The 25,283-nt window shown below is 35.8% G+C and overlaps 1 protein-coding gene across 1 annotated transcript in view; it reads right to left on the bottom strand.

The window, feature by feature from the left end:
- Positions 1-24,907, bottom strand: part of LOC150107188 (lateral signaling target protein 2 homolog) — a 311,745-nt gene extending 286,838 nt beyond the window's left edge. Inside the window, exons 1-2 of the mRNA XM_090391046.1 lie at positions 24,720-24,907; positions 16,590-16,736 (exon numbers count right to left, since the gene is read on the bottom strand). Coding sequence (XP_090247172.1) covers positions 16,590-16,736; positions 24,720-24,755 — 183 coding nt within the window. The 5' untranslated portion in view covers positions 24,756-24,907. The remainder of the gene's footprint in view (positions 1-16,589; positions 16,737-24,719) is intronic.
- Positions 24,908-25,283: the final 376 nt, after the last annotated feature.

Below are 25,283 nucleotides of genomic sequence, written 5' to 3'. Positions count from 1 at the left end.
CACATTTTCACATTATGACAAATAGTTGAGAAATCGTGGAAATATAACAAAGATCTGTATTTAAGGATATTATTTCTGGGAAGATTCCGATGTTACTCCTCTAAGTAAATATTATTCCGATTCCGATGTTACTCCTCTAAGTAAATATATACGTTTTAGCCTATTTTTGTTTAGGAGTACCCCCTTTTATAATATCATTGGCTTTTTACTCAAATTTTAGGGCTTTACTGATATGTGAAAAATACATAGGAGGAATAATTCGGGCATCCCTTTGTAGGATGTGGCTGGGTGTCTTCTTATTCAGTGGTATTCCAGCATATGCCGATATACGTTCATCTGCTGAAAAAGGAAGGAAGCATGATTGAAAGGAAGAGGGGGGGTTGGAAATGTGGGGACAGAGAGAGATGGGAGAATTATTGGTGACGCATGAGGTACGCCAACTTTTAGAAAAACCCAGGTTTTTTTTATTACTAAAGGTGAGCAGAGAATACTTTGGAGGGAGGGGATGAAAAATGGAAATCTTTGGGAAAGAAGAATATGATGGGATAAGATCAGGGGTGGGAGTAATGGGGTGCGAGCTGTTTTGACAGTGCACCGGCTTCAGAGCACGTGGGGGGGGAGTGGAGGCTATGTCATGCCGGCTTGGTGTTTCTGTCTTTGGTATATCTGTGATGTCTCCTATTGGTCTGAGTCATGACCTCATTTTTATATAGAGCTTCCAACTCTCGGAGATTGTGTACGGCTGGTGGACGTTTATTGAATATTTGTCACATTTTATGGCTATCGTTTCCAATATTCTAAGCACTGTTTCGTTTTCTTGTATATCTATTATTATGGCTTTGTCTTTTGTCTTGCTATTGTCTGAAGATCAATACAGATGATACGAGAACATATAGAAACTGCAACAACTGCCCCAATACGGAACTGACACCCACTCACATCTTTACCTGTCCAGCAATTACAGCAGCCTTGCAAGAAATAGATCCTAATCCTGAACAACAGCTCTATACAAACAAAATCACAGACATAGCCAAAGCAGTACAAAGAGCGCACGGAAACATCTAAGACTCTTCAAAGGACAAGACAACAACAACATGGCTTTGTCGATTTCTGGGATATGTTTCTGTTCAAGGGCGTGGACTGCCATTTCTGTTTTTCCTGTATTTTGTATTATACTGTTTTGGGTGTTGTGTTTTTTATTGTTTAAATGTTATGTAACTGGGATAATGCAGTCAGACAAGTGTTCTGGTAGTCTTGCCCATAAAGATATGATAGTAGAACCTGTGTAGGTGACATCACAATCACAGGTTCTACTATCAGATCTTATTATTCTTCCTATGTATTCTTCATATATATCTCTATATAAAACATCAATAATGCCCTAAAATTTGAGGAAAGCCATTATGACATTAAAAAAGGGGGCCCTCCTAAACAAAAATAGGCTAAATAGCCATAAAAATAATCTGTATTGAAGTTTTGCAGAACTGGAAATGGCATATGACAAGGTGCCAAGAAAAAAACTATTCAAAATGCTACAGTTATATGGTGTCAATGGGGTATTATATCAAGCACTACTTAGTCTTTATTTGAGTTGTAAGTCAGAAGTTAGAATTCAAGGAACTACAGGAAGATGGTTTAATGTTAATCTGGTGTTAAACAAGGATGTACATTATCCCTGTTATTCATTATCTATATGGATCACATTATGAAGGAAAGTGGTTATTAAACTGATATCAAAATTGGAGATGTTAATCTCAGCTCTTTACTTTATGCAGATGATGTTATACATCTAAATAAATCCAGTACAAGTCTACAAGATTCCCTGACTAAATTGAGAAATGTTGTAATAGATTTGGTATGAGGGTCAGCAATAACAAGACAATGAAAATAGATGCATTGAAAATATCATGTTAGAGGCTTAATGGATTGTATACAGCACTCAGAAAGGATTAAAAATCCTGTACCAAGAATCCAGTTTACGATGGAAAAGGAAAAGAACAATTGCTTGCCCTTCCTAGACATCTTAGTTACACGCCTCCCCAACAGTACACTTTCCTTCACGGTATATAGAAAACCCACGCACACAGGCAGATACATCCACAAACGCTCCCACCACCACCCTGCTCAACAATATGGCATTATTAAAACTCTTACCAAGAGAGCCCACAATCTTTGTTCCAGTGGAACTGCCCTTACAACTGAGCTTGACCACATACACAACACTTTCCTCTCCAATGGCTACAGTGATCACAGCATTAGAAAAATAATCAGTTCCTCCCCCATTCCCCAGTCTTCTCTTCAAAAAGAGTTTAGAAATGCCATCACCATACCCTACATCCATGGCACATCTGAAAAAATAGCCAAGATTTTAAAAAAATACAACCTACACACAGCATTTAAGCCCTAACGCAAAGTTGCTACCCTTATCCGCTCTACAAAAGATCAGCTCCCTCCTCTCTCAGTGCCTGGCTATAAAGTACCCTGTTCCAGTAAACTGGTGTACTTTGGACAGACAGGCAGATCAGCTACTATCCGCCTGGAGGAACATAAGTCATACATCTGCAAGCACGACTATGGTCAGTCAGGCCTGGCTGACCATGTCTTGGATATAACCCACAGGATCTAATGGGAAAAAACCACCATGCTCCACCACAACAAATTCAAAAGAGAAAGACTATTCTTAGAATCAGCAGCAGCTCTCAGGAATCAACCAAATCTTAACAAATATGGTTGCATTAAGCTTCCTAAGATTTTAGAAATGTTTATCACCAGAGGTTCCACTATACATTCCAGGTCACCTACAATTGCCCTTAGAGTGGGCTCCACCTAGATAGGACTTTAGTGTCTCCCACGTGGTTGGGCTTAGTATTGTTTGTTATTTGTTTTTATGTTACATTAGTTTTTTTGTAATCTCTGAAGATGTCTCATTGACTGAGACGAAATATAGGAAGAATTAAATTCTGTTTTTAATCCTTTCTGAGTGCTGTATACAATCCATTAAGCCTCCAACATGATGTTCTCACAGCACTTAAGCCTGTACACACGGATTGAAAATATCAACTACATTGTGAATGGAAAACCTATAGAACAACTAAAATTGTATGGGCACAATTTTCAGTGAAGATAGTAAATTAAATATGAAATTTGACAACAGAATCAACAAAGATGGTATGGTAGGAAGTCATCTGAATACAGTTATATGAAATAAGAGAGAAATTATACAAAACACTAAATTAGCTGTACAGAAGACAGTGTACAAACCAATTTTAACTTATGGATCTGAGAGTGGGTTGGAAATAAAACACTTGACCAAAAGGTGTAGAGACTGCAGACATGAGTCCTGAGAAAGATTAGAAGTGTGAACAGACGGCATCAATGGCAATATCATATTAAAAATGAGGATATTAGGAAAGAACTCGACATCTTTAACATCCAGGAATATGTTATCAAAGCTAATCTCAGGTGGTATGGTCACTTAAACAGAATGGGAAAGATTAGCAAAACAAGTGTTGTCTGCCAGGTTGGCAGGAAAAAGACCCAAAGGAAGACCTATATATAGGTCGATTGATACAGTAAAAAGTGCCTTAAAAGACAGAAATATAAGATCTGATAATGTTAGAGTCTTGACAGGTAGCGGATTGATTTGGAGAAAAATTGTAAATAGAAAGTTAGTAAAGATGTAAGATTTTCATATAGCACTATCATATCCTGTACACCCCTTGACGGTACATGTCAGGAATTTGATGATGATGATTAATCAAACAACCAGTGCAAAAACTGTATGGGATAATTTCTGGAAAATGAAACATGATACAAAATGCACTGTCTGTCTACCTTGAAACATGAATACATTACTGATTCTAAAGCTATTGCAGACACTTTGATGGAAAATTTTGCCAGAATCTCAGGAACAGTTTCCTGTTCTCCTGAATTTTTAATATTGAAACAGCAACAAGAGAAACATCAGCTAAACTTGTACCAATGCACTAGAGCCATACAATAAGTCATTTGTTGAGGGAGGAACTAAAAAGATCTCTTCTACCCTGTAATACTAAGTCAGTAGGTCCTGAGAGTTTCTGGATGCTTGGCATAGTCAGTTGTCGCTGCCATCCCAAAACCTGGAAAGGATCCAACACAAGATGCAATTATCAACAAATGACTCTGACCAGTGTCTTTGGTATTTCGAAAACAACAAACTGCTTCCATCATGCAATGTGGCTTTTGTAAACTCCTAATCATCGATCAACACTGCACAATTTGATCCATTCAGAAACACTTTCCTTTTTTGACGAAGTTTTATAAAGAACTTTATTGATAGTATTTCTGCTATAGCCATTACATAAAACACATATAATATAAATTACAGCAAAACCATAACTATTCCATAAGTTACAGTGTTATCAGAAAAAACAAATGTAATTCTACCCCATTATAATCTTAATGCAACACAACACACTAAATTTAACAATTTTGGTGAAGCAGGCCTCTCGAGATCATGCTCTTCCTGTTCTTTACATCCTACAAAAACTTGTTATAAATGCAAATTTAAAGAAGCTCATGAAATTTTGATCAGCTATCCTAATCTTAACAATAATGGTGGTATAAATATCCCAAGAATTTGGATGGCACACATTTTCAGCCCACTTACTTCAAGTTTTCCAGCAAACCCTGACTTTAGAATTCTAAGAAAAACCTTTCTTTCATGCTAATACAGTGATCAGAATACATTATGAAAAATTATGGAGACAACTACCATGTTAGAGCAAAACTTTAATTTAATATGATCCAAAATGAACACTCGATGTTTTGACCCTCCCATCAAGATCATCATCTGGAGCATACACATATATACAAAAAAACAAGCTGCACTACAATCTACATGGTTTGCTACAGTTACTGATCAACTGTTACAAATTATTGGCCTGACCTCTGGTGGAGAAAAAAAAAACCTTTACTACATCAAAGCTAGAGTCCTATTATCTATTAGGTTACAAAATTAAATTGGGCTGGAGAGCAACATGTTTATATATATATATATATATATATATATATATATATATATATATAAACATGTAATTTTATAAACCTGGTTATTTTATTCCTAATCCCAAGTAAGCAAACAGTTAAGTTTGCGCCTGAAACGTAGTTCAAGTCTAAAGGTGGTGCAACACCAGGGCAACTCATTGTAAAAGTGGGTAAAGCTCTGATCACTATTCTTAGTATTTTCCATAATGTAAAGCACATCTCACTAAGAGATGTATACTGCAATACATTATGGGTGGGGTCATTACCCAGACCGGTTTCAACCTTTTTTGAGGTCTCCTCAGTGAGTAGCTAGACCCTAAATACCAAGGTTTTAGTAATACAGAGCCTTATCAACGTTACCTATGCAAGTACCAGGTTTATAAAATTACTCTTTACCCACCTTTACAATGAGATGCCCTGGTGTTGCACCACCTTTAGACTTGAACTACGTTTCAGGCGCAAACTTAACTGTTTGCTTACTTCGGATTAGGAGTAAAATAACCAGGTTTATAAAATTACTTGGTAACCCTAATATACATTATTCCCAAGGTAAAAAAACGTATTTACATACTTATCAATACTTATAAAACTATATAAGTATACATATAAATTCCAACTAACTGGTGTGGAATAATTTCCAATAAAAGCTGAAAATTGCAAGTCCTAAAGTATGCTGGAAACTAAGTAGGCTGAATATGTGCCATCCAAATTCTTGAAATTTTTATGCCACCATTATTGTTGAGATTAGGGTGGTTAATCAGAATTTCATAGGCTTCTTTAAATTTTCGTTCATTTAAAGAAGCCTGTGAGTTACGTTCAGTAGCTAGGTAAATACTGAACAAACGAGGATGGGCTGGCAATTTGGAATTTAGCCAACCAAATTGTATTCTTATTGGCTTAAACAATTTTAAAAATTGATGGTACAACATGACAAAATTTCATGCGGCTGAGGCGTCACCCAGTTAAACAAGGCCCCGTTGTTATCGCCAGGGAACCAGAGCGAACAGCAAAAAAGTCAGCTAATGGAACAAATCTGAAAGCACACCCCAACTCAACATCACCAGAGTTAAAGATTGGTACTATCAACATAAGAAGCCTGAAGTGCAAAGAAATGGAGCTAGCTGAGGAATTAGATAAAGTACCAGATCGACATAATAGGGGTGACTCAAAACAAAACAGACAAAAACTGGTGAGGTGAGATCTTTCTGAACAATAAATACAAAATGTTATATTCAGGAAATGACAATCAAGGAAAAGAAGGAGTAGCCACAGTATTCAAAACAAAATGCGAGGCTAATCTTCTTGAATGGTAGGCAGTCTCAAGTAGAGTGATGTGGGCAAATATCTGAATGGGGAATTGGACAATGAGACTTATTTGTGCCTATGGTCACACAGAAGGTTTTACTAAGGTAGAAGTGAAGGAATTTTTTGAGGCTTTAGAAAAAGCAACTGACACAATGAAAAAGGAAAAGTTGGCCTTATTGGGGATCTAAATAGCAGAATAGGAAATGAGTGTCAGACAAAAAAAAATATTTTGGGAAAATTTGGAGAAAAGAGCAAAGCCAATAATAATGGCAAATACCTGTTGGATTTCTGCTCAGGACATGGACTGGTTATTACTAACACCATGTTCCAACATAAAAATGTGCACAAATTCACATGGAGAGAAGAGGCAAGGAATAAGAAAAGTCTCATTGACTATGTTATTGTTGATAGTGATGTTTTCTTCCTGGTGCAGGACACCAGAGTGTACAGAGGATTTGAAATTGGAAGTGATCACTATTTAGTCTTGAGCAAGATAAAATTGAATTTCATATCGAAAAGAATAACATGTAAGAAAGTTTTAAAGCGAATAAAAGTTGAGCAGCTCTCAGATGTGAACTGTAGACTAAAATACACAAAGATTATTGAAGAAAAAATGAGAGTTTGAGAACAGGAACCAAACCTTGGAGATTCAGTGCCAAGCCTTGAAGAAAACTCTGATTGATTCAGCCAGAGAGGCATGTGGTGAAGTTGTCTGCAAGGATAGAAAAATTAGAACTCCATGGTGGACACAGGAAGTTAAAGAGGCAGTGAAGGAAAAGAAGAAATCATATCAAAAGTCCCTGGCAAATAAGTCAGCTTTTGCTCTTAGAGAATACGGAGTCAAATGTAAGAAAGCGAAACACTGTGTAAAACTAGCTAAACAAAAGTCCTAGGAGGACTTTGGCAAGAACATAAAAAATAAACATCAAGAAGGTGATAAGATATTCTGGAGGTTGTTGAAGAAGCTTAAAAATGGAGGAAAGAGTATAAACAAAAACAGGCTATAACAGCCGTAATTTATAATAATGGAGGAAAGAGTGTTGTAAAAGAAGTTAGAGATGATAAAGGTGGCATGAAAACTGGAGAAAAAGATATCTCTGAAGTATGGAGTAATTATTTCGAAAAATTGCTAACTGAAACAAGCAGTGATAGCACAGTGGTTAAAAACACTCAACAGGCATACAGTCAGGAATACATATCCATACTTGAAGTAGAAAAAGCCATCAAAAGCTAGAAATGTGGAAAGGCAGCAGGAGTAGATGATATTCGACCGGAAATGCCGAAGTATGGTTGTATAAAAGTCTTACAGTGGCTGCACCGCATAGTTCAGAAAGCCTGGAGAGAGGGATGAATTCTAGATGATTGGAGTAGAGCTCTAATAGTACCCATATATAAAAAGGAAAATAAAACTGAATGTGAGAATTACAGAGGCATTTCATTACTGAGTGTTCCTGGTAAGATATATGCAAGTATACTTGAGAAATGGTTGAGAATGATTGTGGAAGAAAAGCTTGGTGAAGAACAAGCTGGATTCAGACCAAACAGAGGCTGTCAGGATCAGATCTTCACTTTACAACAAATAGTTGAGAAATCATGGGAATATAACAAAGATCTGTATTTAAGTTTTGTCGATCTGGAAAAGGCATATGACAAAGTGCCAAGAGAGAGGCTATTCAATACGCTACAGTTATATGGTGTCAATGGGGCATTATATCAAGCAATACTTAGTCCGCATTTGAGTTGTAAGTCGGCAGTTAGAATTGAAGGAAGTACAGGAAGATGTTTTAATGTTAAATCTGGTGTGAGACAAGGATGTACATTATCCCCTCTGTTATACATTATCCATATGGATCACATTATGAAGGAAACTGATATTAAACATGATATCAGAATTGGTGATGTTAATGTCAGTTCTTTGCTTTATGTGGACGATGTTATACTTCTAAATAAATCCACTACAAGTTTGCAAGATTCTCTGACTAAATTGAATAACTGTTGTAATAGATATGGTATGAAGGTCAGCATTAAAAAGACAAAGACAATGAAAATAGGTAGAATTGCTGAAAATGTCAACTGTGAACGGGGAACCTGTGGAACAAGTAAAACATTTCAGCTACTTAGGCACGATTTTTACTGAAGATGGTAAATTAAATATGGAAATAGACAACAGAATCAACAAAGCTGGTATGGTAGGAAGTCAATTGAATAAATTCATATGGAATAAAAGAGAAATTAGTCAGAATTACTAAATTACTAAATTAGCTGTATACAAGACAGTGTTCAAACCAGTTTTAACTTATTGATCTGAGAGCTGGGTCAGAAGTAAAACACGCGACCAAAGACTAGAGACCACAGATATGAGAGTCCTGAGAAAGTTTAGAGGCATGAACAGATGGCATCAATGGCAATATCATATTAAAAACGAAGATATAAGGAAAGATCTTGACATTGTCGTCATCCAGGAATGCGTTAGCAGAGCTAATCTCAGGTGGTATGGTCACTTAAACAGAATAGGCGAGGAAAGATTAGGAAAACAAGTGTTCTCTGCCAGGTTGGCAGGAAAACGACCCAGAGGAAGACCAAGATATAGGTGGATTGATACGGTACAATGTTCCTTAGATGATAGAAATATAAGATCTGATAATGAAAATATTGGAGTCTTGACAAGTAAGAGACTGATTTGGAGCAAAATTGTCGATAGGAAGTTAGTAATAATGTAAATTTTTCATGTAGTACTAACATATCCTGTACACCCGTTGAGGGTACATGTCAGGAATTTGATGATGAGATATATATATATATATAAAAACATGTTGCTCTCCAGCACAATTTAATTTTGTAACCTAATAGATAAAAAGGACTCTAGCTTTGATGGAGTCAAGTTTTTTTTTTTTTTTTTTCCCCTCACCAGAGATCAGGCCAATAGTTGTAATGGTTGGTGGTAACTTTACCAAACCATGTATATTGTAGTGCAGCTTGTTTCTTTGTATATATGTGTATGCCCCAGATGATGACCTTGATATGAAGGTCTAAACGTGAAGTGTTCATTTTGGTTTATATTAAACTAAAGTTTTGCTCTAACATGGTATTTGTCTCCATAATTTTTCATAATAAACTCAAAGAAACAATTTCATATCTTATTGGCCACCATCATTACTGTTTTGTTCTAATTTATATGTATACGGATATATGTTGCAGAGATGACCTCAGGTGGGGCAGAGTGGCTTGAGAAATGAGGGGTCATACACTATATTACAGAGCCCAGATGGAGTATAAGAGGAGCAATAATGGCTATAAGAAGATTGGCAGTACACTAGTTTTTATGTTTACAAATGCTAGGAGCATTAGGAATAAAGGAAATGAGTTTGTGGCATTGATTGACTCAAAGGTTGTGGTATCAATATAACTTGATGTTCTAATAGGGATAGAAATCAAAGAGTATAGCATATTTCTGCAGGATAAGGAACGAAATATGGAAGTGGAGTGTTACCCGTGATAAAGGATGAGTTATGCACTCTCAGAGTAGAGAATCTCAGTGGAAATAACACTTGTGGCTTTAAGAGTAAATGGTGCAAGATGGATATTGATAGGACAAGATATTAAGTGGGATGTTGCTACATACCAGGGAATATAGATGGTGATGAGCAGGAAATTTTTAGGCAAATTAGTTTGGCAAGTGCAAAGTGAGCAATCATTATAAGGGATTTCAACTATACTGATATAAATTGGGCAGAGGAGACAGCATGTAGTAATAAGGGAACTGAATTTTTGGATTTCTTGAGTGATAACCGTCTTAGTCAGCATGTGGTAGGAGAACATGAGGATCGATAGTTCCGGATTTGGTCATAGAATCAGAGACGCTGGTTGTTATTGAGATGACACACTCTTCCCTCCCACACACACACACCCCATTGGTGAGAGTGACCATGTAGTCCCGACTCAGAGGATAAATAGGCATGGAGAGGTATCAAAACAGAAGGGGTTATCTGGAATTACAAGACAGATGACTATCACAGACTTGGAAACCAGCTTGAAGCAGTGCAATGGATGAAAGAATTTAAAGGATTGGGATTGTTAGTGAATGGGAGATACTTAAGAAAAAATTGTTGACAGTAATGACAGATTATATACCTCAAGTGAAAAAGATAAAGTAATGTGGAGTCAAATGGATGACAAAATTAATAAAAAGGGAATTACAGAAGAAAATGAATTTATGGAAGAGATAAAGAGAGAGGTGGAGAACAGTTGTATAAAGAATATAAGGCTCAGGCTAGGAAAGTGACTAATACTGTAAGGAGAGAAAAATTAGAATATGAGAGGAGAGTGGCACTGCAATCCAAGGAGAATCCCAGTTTTTTTACTATGTGGTGAATAAGAGGAAAAACGATAGTGGACAGATTATCTTGCTGGGTGGAGATAGAAATCAGGTAACCATAGCAGTGACACAGTTAAGATATTTAATCATTACTTTATTAGTGTTCCATCCTGGGTACTACAGGGTTTATTCATTGGAAGGATGAGTGGTGAAGTGTTAGAAGTGAATGAGTATACACACTAAATGTCATTAAGGCAGTAGATTAGGTGGAATTTCACCATGTATTTGAAGGGAATGTGCTATGGAACTGACTCTGCCATTTAACTTGGCTGTTTAATGAAAGTCTTGCAGTGGAACACATTCTTAGAAAGTGGAAGGAGAATAAGATAGTACCATTGCATAAGGGGTGATTGTGGTGATGGTAGAATGGGGGTATCAAACTATAAACATGTTTGTATTTCTTCTGTAGGTGTTAAGATTTTGGAGAAATTGGTAAGAACTCATATATAGAATTAGGCAGATGATGACAATATTATTTATGCAGGCCAGCGTGGATTTGTTAAAGGGCACTCTTGTCTCTTGTAAACAAACTGGTTACCTTTTCAATAGAGTAACAAGAGCAGTGGATGAAGGTAAGGCATACACTGTGATTTTTTGGGATTTTTCAGGGTGCCACATAAGTTGATTTTTAAGTTGCATCATATGTATTGAATATCAGGTTAGTGGATTGGATGGTTGATTGGCTCTCCGATAGATATCAGAGAGTTGTATATGGGGGAGCAGTAGCAGAGTACAGGAAGGTTACAAGTAGAGTTCCACAGGATTCAGTCCTGGGACCATTGCTGTTCAATCTGTAACAATGTTAATGATATTGTTACAGGAATACAGGGAGACGTCCAGTTGTTTGCAGATGATGTGAAGCTTGGGAGGGTTATTAGTAATAGTGCTGATGTGTTGGCTCAAGAGGATTTGAATAAGCTAGAAGGGTGGACAAAGGCATAGTGATGTCAGTTTAATAAAACTAAATGTAAGTGTTTTAAAATTTGGGATCTACAGAAGGGATAATTCATACTCACTTGGTGTAGTTATACTGGAAGAAGTGGAGGAAACAAGGGATCTTGAGGTGATTGTGGATAGAGATTTAAAGTTCCACGGACATACTGTAAAGGTTGTGAAGATATCTCAGAGAATTGCGGCAATGTTGAGGAGAACATTGACTACAAGAGATAAAAGTGTGCTGGTCCCGTTGAATAAAACTTTGATCAGACCACATCTGGATTTCTGTGCTCAGATCTAGTCACCGGATTTGAAGAGGATGAAGTAACCTTGGAAAGGAGGCAGAGACAGATAACAAAGATGTCAGGAATGTACAACATTAATTATGAGGATAGATTGAGCGCATGCAGACTGCAGTTTTGTGGATAGAAGGCAAAGGGAGGATATGATTGAGATATTTAAGCTGTTGAAGGGTAATCATATTAACACTGAGGAAATTTTTCATATGGTAGAACGAGGGAAAGGAAAAAGGACAAGAGGCCATCCCTGGAAGTTACAAAAGGAGGTGGTGAGTAAAAGGGTAAGAAGTAAGTTTTTTGCATGGAGAGTGGTAGGAACATGGAATGCATTGCCTGAGAGGATGGCAAACATGCAGACTGTGGATGATTTTAAGGAGTGGTATGATAGTGTTCACCACCTCCTGCAATGAGTTTTATGACTTGATGGGGGGGGGGGGGGAAATCAGGAAAATAATAATAATAATAAATATTAGAAATGATGTGGACATTAGAAGAATTCTTTGAAGCATCAGAGAAGGCAGCAGACACAATGAAAAATTAAAACTTAGTCCTTGTTTGGGATCTAAATAGCAGAGAAGAAAATGATTACAACGCATATACAAATGCTTTATGAAAAATTGAAGAAAAGAGCAAAGTTAATAATAATGGTAAATACCCGCAAGATTTCTGTTCAAGACATGAACCAGTTATTACTAACATGTTCCAACATAATGATGTGCATAAATTCACATAGAGAGAAGATGCAAGAAATGCAAAAAGTCTGACTGACTATGTTATTGTTGATAGAGATGTTTTCCCAATGGTTAAGGACACAAGGGTATACAGAAGATTTGAAATTGGAAGTGATCACAATTTAATTTTGTACAGGATAAAACTGACTTTCTTACTGAACAGAAGAGTGTGCAAGAAAGTTTTAAAACAAAGTTGAGCAGTTTTCAAAAGTGATAGTACTGTACAGTAGACTCAAATATTTTTAAATGAAAAATGAAAGAGTTGAAAACAAGAATTAAACCCTGGAGATTCGGTGAAAAACCATGAAGAAAACATTGATTCAGCCAGAGAGAGAGAGAGAGAGATGATGGTGATGTCCACAAGGATAGAAAATTCAAAATTCCATCATGGACTCAGGAAGTTAAAGAGGCAGGAAAGGAAAAGAAGAAGAAAAAGTATTGAAAGTTCTAGCAAGTAAGTCAGTTTATGTTCTTAAAGCGTACAGTGAACAATTAAGAATGTGAGCACTGTGTAAAAACAGGTAAACAAATGTCAGAAACTTTGATAAGAACATAGAAAATAAATATACTGAAGGTGGCAAAATATTCTAGAGGCTATTGAAAAAGCTTAGATATGGAGAAAAGAGTACTGTAAAAGGAATCAGAGATGATAAAGATCATATAAAATATGATGATAAAGACATCCTAGATGTACAGAGCAATTATTTAGAATGGCTACTAAACAAAACAAGGAGTGACAGTAGAGTGGTAGAAAACACTCAAGAAATATGCCATAAAGAATATATATCAATACAATACTTAAAGTAGAAAAAAGCCATCAAAAACATGAAAAATGCTAAGGCAGAGTGAATGACATTTAAACAAAAACGCTCAAATATGGATGTATAAAAGTTTTATAGTGGCAGGATGATTGGAGCAGAGTATCCATCTATAAAAAAGGGAAATTTCCCTGCTGAGTTTTCATGAAAATTGTGGAATGGCAACTTGAACAACAAGCGGGTTTTCAATTTAAGAACAATAGTTGAGAAATCATAGAAATAACAGGGATCTGTACTTAAGTTTTGTAGATTTGAAAAAGGGAAGTGCACAGCTGTTCAAAATGCTATAGTTATATGGTGTAAATGGAACATTATGTCAAGCAATACATAGTCTAATTTGAGTTAATGTCAGTAGTTAGAATTGAAGGAGGTACAGGAAGACAGTTTGAAGTTAAATCAGGTGCAACATAAGGGTGCACATTATCTCCACAGTTATTCAACATCAATATGGATCACATTATGAAGGAAAGTGGTATTAAATCTGATATCAAAATTGGAGATCTTAATCTCAGCTCTTCACTTTATAGACAGGATGATATTATTATTATTATTAAACCTACATGGATTCAATGACTCATTGAGGAGTCTCTATTTTCTTCTAAATAAATAATGAATAAATCCTGTACAAGAGTACAGGATTCCTTGACTATATTGAATAACTGTGGTAATAAATTTGGTTATAAAATTAAGTAATAAAATTAAGATTACCACCTAAATGGCTACAAGTAACAAGAATAGAAAGAAAATGTGAAACATTTGTTTATAAAACTAGACCATTAAATGACACAAATATACAATGGCTATATAAACAAAGAATTAACCAATATCTGGATAAAATAAAACAAAATGAAGAAATAGAAATAGAATGGCTTAATATAAAAATTATACTAAATGCAGCAGCAAATGAAAGCTTAGGAAAGACCAAAAAATTCAATAAAAGGAAAAAACTGAAGATTTGGGATGATACAATCAAAGAAATAATCAAAAAGAAAAAAGAAGCCTAACACAAATGGTTAAGCAGTAAAAGATTAGAAAATGAAATCTACTCTATAATATAAAATGATAAGCCTTTTTTTGTAACGTTTTATTGTGTCACATTTTTTGTCAAGTTATTTGAAACATTTTGAAGCTCAGGGGCTACCCTGAGTCTCGAGTCTTCAAAATTCGAGTCATCAGAATTCAAGGAGAACCGGCCTACCAGTCCGGAACTTGGGGGGGGGGGGGCAGAGCTCCCCCCTAGTAGAATATAAAAGAATAAGAGCCATAACTAAAAGAGAAGTCAGAAAAAGACAGAGAATCATGGAACAAATTTGTTTCTAATTTAGGACATGATTTATATAAAATAAGACCCAATGTATATAAGATTTTGAAACACTTAAATGCAGATACCAAAGAAAACATAAAATTAAACACTGAATTGAAATTAGAAGAATTTCTAAATTACTACACAGAATTGTGGACAGACAAATATTTTAAAAAAGACAACTGGCAAACAATTAACAAAAAAATGAAAAGGAAATAACTAAAGAAGAATTGAAAGAAACAAGAAACGGAAAATCACCTGGAGAAGATAAGCTAGGTTCAGAAATATATAAATACACAGGAACATGATTCAAAGAAAGACTCTTTATTTTTAAATAAAATTTATTCAACTGGTATCCCCCCAGGAGAATGGAAAAAAACAATTGTTTCAAAAGATATATTTGGGTGATTACACCACATTTTTTTATTATTCAGTTATATAAAACACTGAAATAATAGTTCCCGACAAGTTTCGTAAATCGTAGGATTTACATCTTCAGGGGGTAAATAGTATAACTTAAAGTTTAAACAAGAGAATTAATAAATACAAATCATAACCGTCTGGCTATTCATAAAACTCAAATAACAGAATGCAGATATATAACGTTATTGACGTTGAACAATACTGGACGATGTCACGTGTTCTTGTTCTCGTTCATGCAGTCCGAGCTCAGATTGAGGTAGATTTTTTATTAGAGCTGACCACACTTGATGGAGAATTAAACCTTGATTTTTATTGCATTGGGTTGGGTTTTTTTAGCATATTAGCAGCTTCTTTAGATTTTCTTATATAACTGTTGTTTTCTATGTATGACATTGTCGTTTTATGCCAGAGTACATCGTGTCCAGTGGAAGTGGTATGGAAAGCAAGACCCGTTTTTTGTTCTCTTTTGTATTGTACGCCTTTTTGGTGTTCAGCCATGCGTATTTCTCCAGATCTTCCTGTCTGTCCTACGTAGCAAATCCCGCAAGAGCAATGGATTTTGTAGACTCCTGGTTTTTTAAGAGGATGATGAGGTGGTTTTGGTGGATGTAGGAATCTTGAGAGATTTTTTCCATAGGAAGGAAGGCTACTTTTATGTTGTGTTTGTTCATTGATTTGGCTAGCTTATCTGTAACATTTTTGATATAAGGAAGCGCGATTGCGTTTTTGTAATCCTGTTTTATTGTTGTTGTTGTTAGCTGGAGGCATTTTAAGGATTCTCTTGATGGTTTTTGTTTCATATCCATTCTGTTGGAGGATTTGTGTTAAGTATTTTAGTTCTTCATTACATCTTTCTTGTGTGCTGGAGATATTGTATGCTCTGTCTCGAAGAGTTTTAATTAAGCTTATTTTTTGTGAAGGATGGTGGTGTGAGGTTGCATTTAGAAATCTTCTAGTGTTTGTCGGCTTCCTATATACTGAGAAGGAGAGTTTACTTTCTTCATTAACTTCTAATAGAATATCCAAAAATATCCAGGCAAAGAACACTTGTTTTGCTAAACCTTCCATCTCCTGTTCTGTTTAAGTGACATACCAGTGATTCACTCCGTTAACACATTCATGAATGCCGACCATGTCAGGTTCTTTCCTAATATTGCTTCTAATAGACCCAGAGGACATGGATTGCTATAATCAGAAGTGCCTTAGAAGACAAAAATATAGGATCTGATAATATTAGACTTGACAGATAACAATTTAATTTATTTGATGTATCTTTTTTCATGTAGTACTACTATAATATTATTCCTGTATACCCCCCCCCCCAGCAAAGGGCACAAGTTAAGAATTTAATGATGATTATGATGAAATACCTACCTTGTCTTGACATACTCTCAACTGACTAACAAGAATCGAACATCTATCTGGATCAGTTCGTCCATCAAAACTATCTAGTTCTGTTGCCACCAATGTGAGTTCTTCATCTGCCCAATAAAACTGAGCTAGTTTTGAGTTATCTTCTCTCTACAGAAGAATAAGTAAGCCATTTCTCACTAATAGGAAATAAGTAATTATTATGAAATGCTGAAGAACAATTTGATAAATTTTAACTAAAATCGCTTCCAATGTTTATTATGACTTAATTCAAATATGTAATTTAAAAATGTTATAAAATGAAACAGTGGGCTTTTCCCTCCACACACACGCTTTTTTTTTTTTTCTTAAACAGATATTCTTCCTAAAAGTTTTTTGTATTTATAAATAAAAAGAACATTTCTATAAAGATACTGAATCTTCAGCTCAAATGTGGGAGTCTGTATTTAACAACTGAAGCCCACTTAAGAACATACTAGTAAATTACTAGAACAAACCATAATTTATGATTTCATTAATAAAAAAAAAACTACTCACTTTTTATTTTTTCACAATAAAATTGAAAAAAAAAAAAAAACATTACATGAAGAAGAAACATATCAAACTGACACAATTGTGACCTTTTATACATCAGTGAAACTGAATTCTAATCTAAATGGTAGATTGATTCACCACAATAAATCAGCTGATCTGCTTCAGAAACTGCCACAAGATTTGGTGGAAATCTTTGATTAGTCTACAATATCACACCACACTACACTTAAATTATTAAATTACTTAAGGAATTGAACAACGTAGATACGAATATAAATTAAATTACACTTTAATAAATATTTCCAATATTTTGGCAACGTCACGTTGTCGAAATATCGGAAATATTTATTAAAGTGTAATTTAATTTATATTCATATCTAAGTTGTTCAATTCCTTAAGTAATTTAATAACGCATAACCAACGTATAAACCTGTCTACAAGAAACTTAAATATCATCATAACACTAATTATAGGTATTGACCATATCGATCTCTTCCAGTCACATTATCCATCAAATATTCTTTTTTGATGTCTACCCTGCCTTCTCTTTCCAATTGGCTTATATTTTAGTATTTGTTTAGGATGTCGCGTGTTGGCCATTCAGTTCACATGTTCAATCCATTTTTGTTTATAATTGTTTAGTTTTTCTTCTATTGATTTTGTTTTCAGTTCTTTTAAAATGTCTTCGTTCCTTTTTTGATCTAATAATATGTATTTTGCAGTTTTACACTTAAATATATGAAACTAAAAAAAGATTTAAGGATTTTAAATTTAACCACCGCACTAAGCCAACCACAATGGAAACAATGGCCTCAAAATTCAAGGATGGGATCTGCAACATTCTATCCATGGAGATCTTGTTGAATGACAGTCTTAGGTGCTAGACATTATTCATCTCTTTTTCGTGGTATTACAACACTAAAAACAAATTATACAGAGATATTCCTCAACATGCTGGTTTAAAATCTACTTATATTTCAGTAGATTTGAAACCAGCATGGTCAGAAAACAATTATTTGTTCCAGTGAACATGCAACAATACATATGAGAAAAAATTCAAATTGTAATATACAAAAGACCTAATATCTCCTAATACGGCACCCTCTATACTATCAACTATTGGATTAGTGGAGTATTGGATTTATGAATTTTAGGGGACAAATAAATTACTGAAAAAAAAAAGTTACTTCTTGGCCCAAAGAAATCATTCACAAATTAAAACCCATTCATATTAAACCATCTCATATTTATAAGGCCCTTAAAATTCATAAATCCAATACTTCCCTATGCTCTAAATTGATAGTATAGAGTCCTGCTCACAAACTTATACAGAGCCAAGTCAGTGCTATTTGTTCTAGTGATGTAGTTCTTGCCAATGAATTCAACTATCTTAGCCACACTTTTTCTGGCTAACTGCTACAGTTTCTAAAAAATAAATAAAATACTACACGAGCCTCTGCCTTCAAACAGAGAAAACATGATGAAAACATCCAGACATGATGTTAGGGCCTCCCTCGATGAGTCTGTCGACTCCTTGGAGTTTCCCGGAACAACAACAACAATAAAACCAAAGAACCACTATTTCTATCCCATATATTTGGGGTACATCTGAAATCATAGCTAAATTACTAAAACATAACCTTCACACCAAATTCAGACCACTTCACATTATCAACCATGATATGCTCACTAAAAACAAAATAACTCCAGCCTCTTATCACATTCCTTAAGATTAAAAAGCCAAACAGCTATTTTTTTCTGGCGAAGTTAATTAAATTAAGGGGATAAAAATCCCTTATTATTTTTTATCCAGTATGCGAAACTCTGAGATCGAAAACTATGATCTAAGAGTTTCACCGATAGTTCCTCGGCATGAAACTCTTAGATCATAGTTTTTCGATCTCAGAGTTTTGCATACTGGCTGTAAAATAATAAGGGATTTTTATCCCCTTAATTTAATTCCTTAAGATTATGAAGTGCCCTGGGATCGCAAAATGGCCTACTATATACAGACAGATGACCAAGGCAGACTGCCTCCTAAAAATCTCTTCTGGCTCTACTGGCTAATAAAGGGTAAATATTGAACTAATATTTATCCTTTATTGTCCCTACCATCTTCTATACTGAGCTGGCACTACTTATCTCAACACATGGAAGCAAACATTTATCCAACCCCTATCCTAAAAAAACAAAAGGGAGAGGAGTAGATAAGGCTGCTATCTAACTATCAACTCATCACTATATAATAAATTTAGTTTAATCATTTATCCAAGTGTGAGCAAACAAAGTTTGCGCCTGAAAGTATCTTCAGGACTGAGGTAAGGTGGTACACACCAGGGCAACTCGTTGCAAAGGTGGAGCAAGCTACCAATACTCCTGTCTCAGTATCTCCTATAATGCAAAACACATCTCCTTGCGGATATGTCTAATGTTATGCATTAAGGGAAGGGCCACTACCCAGACTAGTTTCGACCTTTATTGAGGTCTCTTCAGTGGGAGCCAGGCCCAAGCTGAGATACCAGGCAGAAGCATTCGCAGGTCATCTCTACCTATAGAAGTTGCCAAATGGTGTGCCACCCATTTTTAATAAATTACTCTGGATTTAGAGAAAGATGTTGAAAGTTTATTTTTTGCTCACACTTTATCCAAGTGTGAGCAAACTTTGTTTGCTCACACTTGGATAAAGGATTAAACTAAATTTATTATATTCTAACCAAGTGAAAAATAAACTTTCAACTCATCACTATCTTCAGTCATCTCCAAAATAATGGAGAAAGTTATCAACTGTCAACTACTCCTGAGGCCCACCAATTTATCAGTAACTACTAGTATGGATTCTGGCAATCTAGATCCATGGCTGATTCCTTAACTAGCATAACCAATCAACCAACCATTAGACACATGCCATGGAAAGGTTTACAGAAACATATGCTATAGCTCATATGTTAAGGCTTAAGTGCTGGAAGAAACACATGTTAGAGGCTTAATGGAGTGAAATAGCATTGGGATAGGATTAAAAATATTATTTAATTCCTGTAACACTGAGAGTTGTAACACACACAAAGGCAACACAAAACTAAAATGAAACATGTAGACAAAAGACTAGAGTCCTAAGTCAGGCATCCTATTAGGTACCTATTGATGGCCTAGGATGTAAACTGGGATCTTAAAGCATTAGTATTTCCCATATTTCTGAAAGTTAATGAAATTCTGATATAATTCTGAATTAAATAAATGAAATAAATTCTGAAATAAAGTTTAATGAATTTCTGAAAGTTTAATGCAACCAAAGTCATTTTAAATGCAACCACCATTTAAATTAGGCTGATTTCCGAGGGAAGCTGCAGATTCCAAAAATAGTCTTTTCCTTCTAAATTACTGCAATAGAGCACGGTGGTCTTTTTCCAATTCATTCTATAAGCCATATCTAAAGAATGGTCTGCAAGGAAAGATTGACCATAGTCATGACTGCAGATGTATTTTTATTATTATTCCTGATACCTCCAAGGAGTCAGAGGACTCATCGTGGGAGGACATCTTCAACTATCTCTACACCTTACCTCTACTACGAATCAACGCCATCTACCGCCCACCTCCAACACCACAACTAGTAATTTTTGTCTGTAAATTGCGTGTGTTCTGAAGGGCCGATTTGTATGTATGCGGGATGAAAAACCCGAGTTTCCGGGAGAAAAAACCCTGCTACCTCCGTATGAGATCGGCTAACTCACCATCGATTGAAATCGACCAGATAAAGATTCCTCCCGTCGCGACGAGAATCGAACTTAAGCCTATTCCAATCGAAGGGCGCAATGTACCGTCGTTCTTCCAATTGCGCTACGGAGGCGCTCTAATTATCTAATCTAATTTTTTCTAATAATCTAATTTTTTGCGATCTTTCATAGGGATGTTGGCTGATCTCCCTATCCTTCCATAACAGACCAACTTGCAGAATAGTGTACTCTGAATATGCTAGGCACACACAGAGAGAGAGAGAGAGAGAGAAGAGGAAGCTGATCTTTAGTAGAACATATATGAAGAGCAAGCTATCAGTGAGAATTGAAAGTCATGCAGAGATTGCATTTCTTTAAGACTCAGGCTATTTTTTTTCTGAAGTGCCTCAAACATTGATAGCATTACTAAAATCTTTCTGAAGAGGTAGAAGATTGAGGGAAGGACTGGTTATTTTTTGATACTGTGGGAACTGTAGCCATTAGATAAGAAGGTGTGGAGTATATGATTAATGAGAGGAATCATTGGAACAAAGGTTATAGGCACTATTGGTTAATATTTTAATGACACCATATTGTTGAAGGGAGGAGTATGGGAAAGTTCGTGAATCTACCTGTGCGGGTGGGATTCCTGTATACCGAAAAGGACGGGTTACCATTGGCTAGGCATGTTACCAAGGTGTCTAGAAAGGTTAAACTATTATTGGTTTCTTTTAACATGGTAAACTGGATTCTACGATGATGACTATTGAAGTGAGAGAGGAAAGAGTAATGTGTCTGGGCTATGAGACCAAATGGAGAACATAGCATCCACATATCTTAACCAGATAGAAGGTTTGTGATGGGCTGAGTCAAGACCTTATTTTCAAAATATTCCATAAAAATATTGGTGGAGGGGAGAAACCACAGGGTATTCTTCTATCTGTTTATAAATTTTGAGTTTCCAAGAGAAATATCCAGAATGGATAGCAAAGAAAAACAGATTAGTAATATCAGGAAGAAAACTTCTTTTAAAAGTAATAAGGTGTCATTTAAGGGAATATTGGCAAAAAGTGAGATGATATCAAAACTAACCAAAATATCTGTATTGTTTAATGTTAAATTCTCAGAAGTTTTAAAAGGAAAAAAAAAAGTATAATGTCCATATGACATCAACTAACTCAGGTTTAATTGATAAACACGAATGAAGGTAACCAAATCAGTTGATATAGTGGAATTACTGAGTGAGCACTTTGCAACAGTATATCATCCAGGTGGTGACATTGCAGGAATGAAGGAACCAACAACTTATACGGAATTGTGGTGAATGAAGTGGAGTTGAATAGTCTATTACAAAACCTCAATGTCAATACATCTGTGGGATTGGATGATATACCAGCTCGTGTCGTATGTGAAGCAGCTAAAGAATTGTCAGTGCCCTTGACCATTTTGTCTAGTTTGAGTCTCGGGTCTGGGTTAGTCCCGAGGGGGTGGAAAGAGGGGAAAATAGTTCCACTGCATAAAGGAGGTTCCAAGACTGATGTTGTAAATTACCAACCGATTAGCATATCAGGAATCGTTGTCAAGGTCTTGGACAAATTGTCAAGAGGAGAATACAGGAATTGACAGATGAAAATGGGATACTGGATGCGGGGGCAGAATGATTTGTGAAGGGTAGATCATGCCTTAGTAACTTGCTCACGTTTTATAACACAGTGACGGCTGAACTGGATAAGGGTAATGGGTTTAGAGTGATCTTACTGGACCTTGCTAACGCCTTTGACAGGATGCCACATGGAATTCTAATTAGTAAACTGCAGCATATGGGGAGATATAGGGTTGGTGAGATGGATAGGAGGGTGGTTGATTGAGAGATATCAGAGAGCGGTTTATTCAGGAGTAGAGTCCAAAAGACGGTCTGTGACTAGATGCAGGGTTCTGTTCTTGGACCACTACTGTTTAATTTGTTCATTAATGATATAGGAAAGGATCAGAGAGGAACTGTTCATTTGTTTGCTGATGATGCAAAGTTGGGTAGAGCAATAGTGAATCCACGTGATGTCAAAATTTTGCAGGATGAGTTGGATAGATTGGAAAACTGGGCTAAGGAGAATGGATGCCAGTTTAATGTGGCAAAATGTAAGGTTATGCAATTTGGGATGAAAAGATTAGCAGCAGTATACCACATTGGTGGAACTGTACTCTGGGAGATAGACGAGGCCAGGGATTTGGGAGTGTTGGTGGATAGGGAGTTAAAGTTCAGGGGGCACATCTCAAAAGTGGCTAAATCAGCTATCAAATCACTTGGTTGCTGAAAAATACTTTGACAAGCAGATTATTGTTCTTCTGTATCAAGCCTTGATAAGACCCTATCTAGACTACTGTGCCCAGATTTGGGAGCCAGGGTTTCTTCTTGATGGAGAGGAGGTGGAGAGGATCCAGAGACAAGTGACCAAGATGATAGCAGGTCTACGGAATGAACCTTATGAGAACAGGTTGAAGATCTGCGGGCTGCAGAAATTGGCTGATAGGCGGAAAAGGGGCGATATAATTGAGACATTCAAATTACTGAAGGGTTTCTATAACATTAATTCAGAAGATATTTTTGAGAACAGGACTGGTGGTGGGAGGACTAGGGGCCATCCATAGAAGCTGGGCAAGAGTGTGGTTAGCAAGGGTGTTAGAGCTAGGTTTTTTACTTGGAGAGTGGTGAATGAGTGGAATAAGCTGCCAGAGTCTGTTGTGGGTGCCATGGCTGTAAATGAGTTCAAGGCGAAGTATGATAGATACTGTGTGAATGTTGAATAGTTGTTCTTGATATGATGTTAGGGCCTCCCTCGATGAGGCTAAGGACTCCTTGGAGTTTGCCCATTCTAATAATAATAATAACTAATTATCCATTATAATGATAATCAAACTCAAGTATTTTTCAATCAAAAGGCACAATGTTCAATTGTCCTTCGAAACATGCAAGAAGTTTACATTCATTTAATCACTGCCACACTTAATTCTTGTAATTTTTTCCACATTAAAAACGTGAAGTTAAACTTATTAATAATATGAAATCATGAGGCATCAGAAGTCGTTATTCAAGAAGAGAAAAATAGTTTTTGTAGGCTGATAATGTAGTTTTTTAATAAGATCTTTGAATCATATTACAACTTTAAAAATCCTACCATTATGTATACCACTCAGTATTCCACTGTGAACAACAAATTGGAACTAAACCCTAAGTAATAAAATCGGCAGAATGCTTTTGGGATGTCAACATCTTCCAACTCCCCCTTCCCCCAACTTTACTCGCAGCCCTCGCCCAGGTGGTTGGGTACTAGAAGGAAAATTCTGCATCGAAGAGGTATTATTTTTGAATTATGAATGTAAATTTTAATACGTGTAACATGATCACTGAATATGAACCATACAAGCACTTTATCTTGTACTGGAGAAAAAAAAAAAGTAATTTAATTTTGTTGTGTTCACTGAGAAATCATAATACAACAGTTCCTGACGTGCTTTTCTCCAAACTTTTATTCACGTTTTCCATATTTTTAGTTTCAATAAAGAAAACCAAGTCTGTAACCTGAGTATTAAAATATTTATATTTAAGAGGTCAGATGTTTCAGAGGTAAGATATTAGAATATGAAGAGTGTGCAGAATTTCGAAAACCAAACAATCTTCAAAAAATGACTGCAAATTAACCGAGGTGACTTAGTTTTGATAAGGCTATAAATTATGAATCCAATATCTTCTTGATCACACAACCATATTTCTTAGTTTAATTATAGAGCCTTGCTATATTAAAACTGTCACCATCTGGATTCTTTTAAATAATCGAGTTAAATCTCGATAACACCTCTTTTCACAACATTTAATATGTACTTTACTCACCTTTGGTCTATAAAACCATCTCCGTAATGAATGCATTTTAATTTCCTACAGCTATGGTGTGAAAAAGGAAAGAAAGAAAAAAAGAAGAATAAAACTTGAATTCAGTTATATACAAACAGTACAATGGCATCCTCATAAAAACATCACTATAAGTTTCTGCGATGCACCAATAATTACAAACACCCTGCATTACGAAACTCACGGCAAACTTCAATGTTAAAGTGTCATGCTTCACCACCCGGTGGAGCTAATACGTCATTCCCAAAAATATATAAAAATAAAGTAGCGGTGACGTAATACTGGATCCTATCTAGTGTTTCTAAATGAGATTCATGTATCTAGTCATAAAAACCATCTAAAACGGTTCCGACGCAACCTGGGGTTCCGCAAAATCTCCTAGGTTTCCTCGGTGTATACTTGTATTCTATGTACTTTCTGAGAAAACTGTCATAAAATGCAGAGACACAATTTTCTGAGACACAATTGCCTTAAAGAGTAAGTAACAGACGCCGCAGGAATGGGCCATTTTTGTCAGGGGACTATATGGTGTATTACTCAGGACAT

Source organism: Typopeltis vanoorti, chromosome 4 (genome assembly GCF_054136105.1).
Source record: "Typopeltis vanoorti isolate ZY-2024b chromosome 4, IOZ_Tvanoo_1.0, whole genome shotgun sequence".
NCBI classification, from domain to species: domain Eukaryota; kingdom Metazoa; phylum Arthropoda; class Arachnida; order Uropygi; family Thelyphonidae; genus Typopeltis; species Typopeltis vanoorti.
Note: the sequence above shows the minus strand (reverse complement) of the source record. Positions and strands in the feature narration are given on the sequence as shown.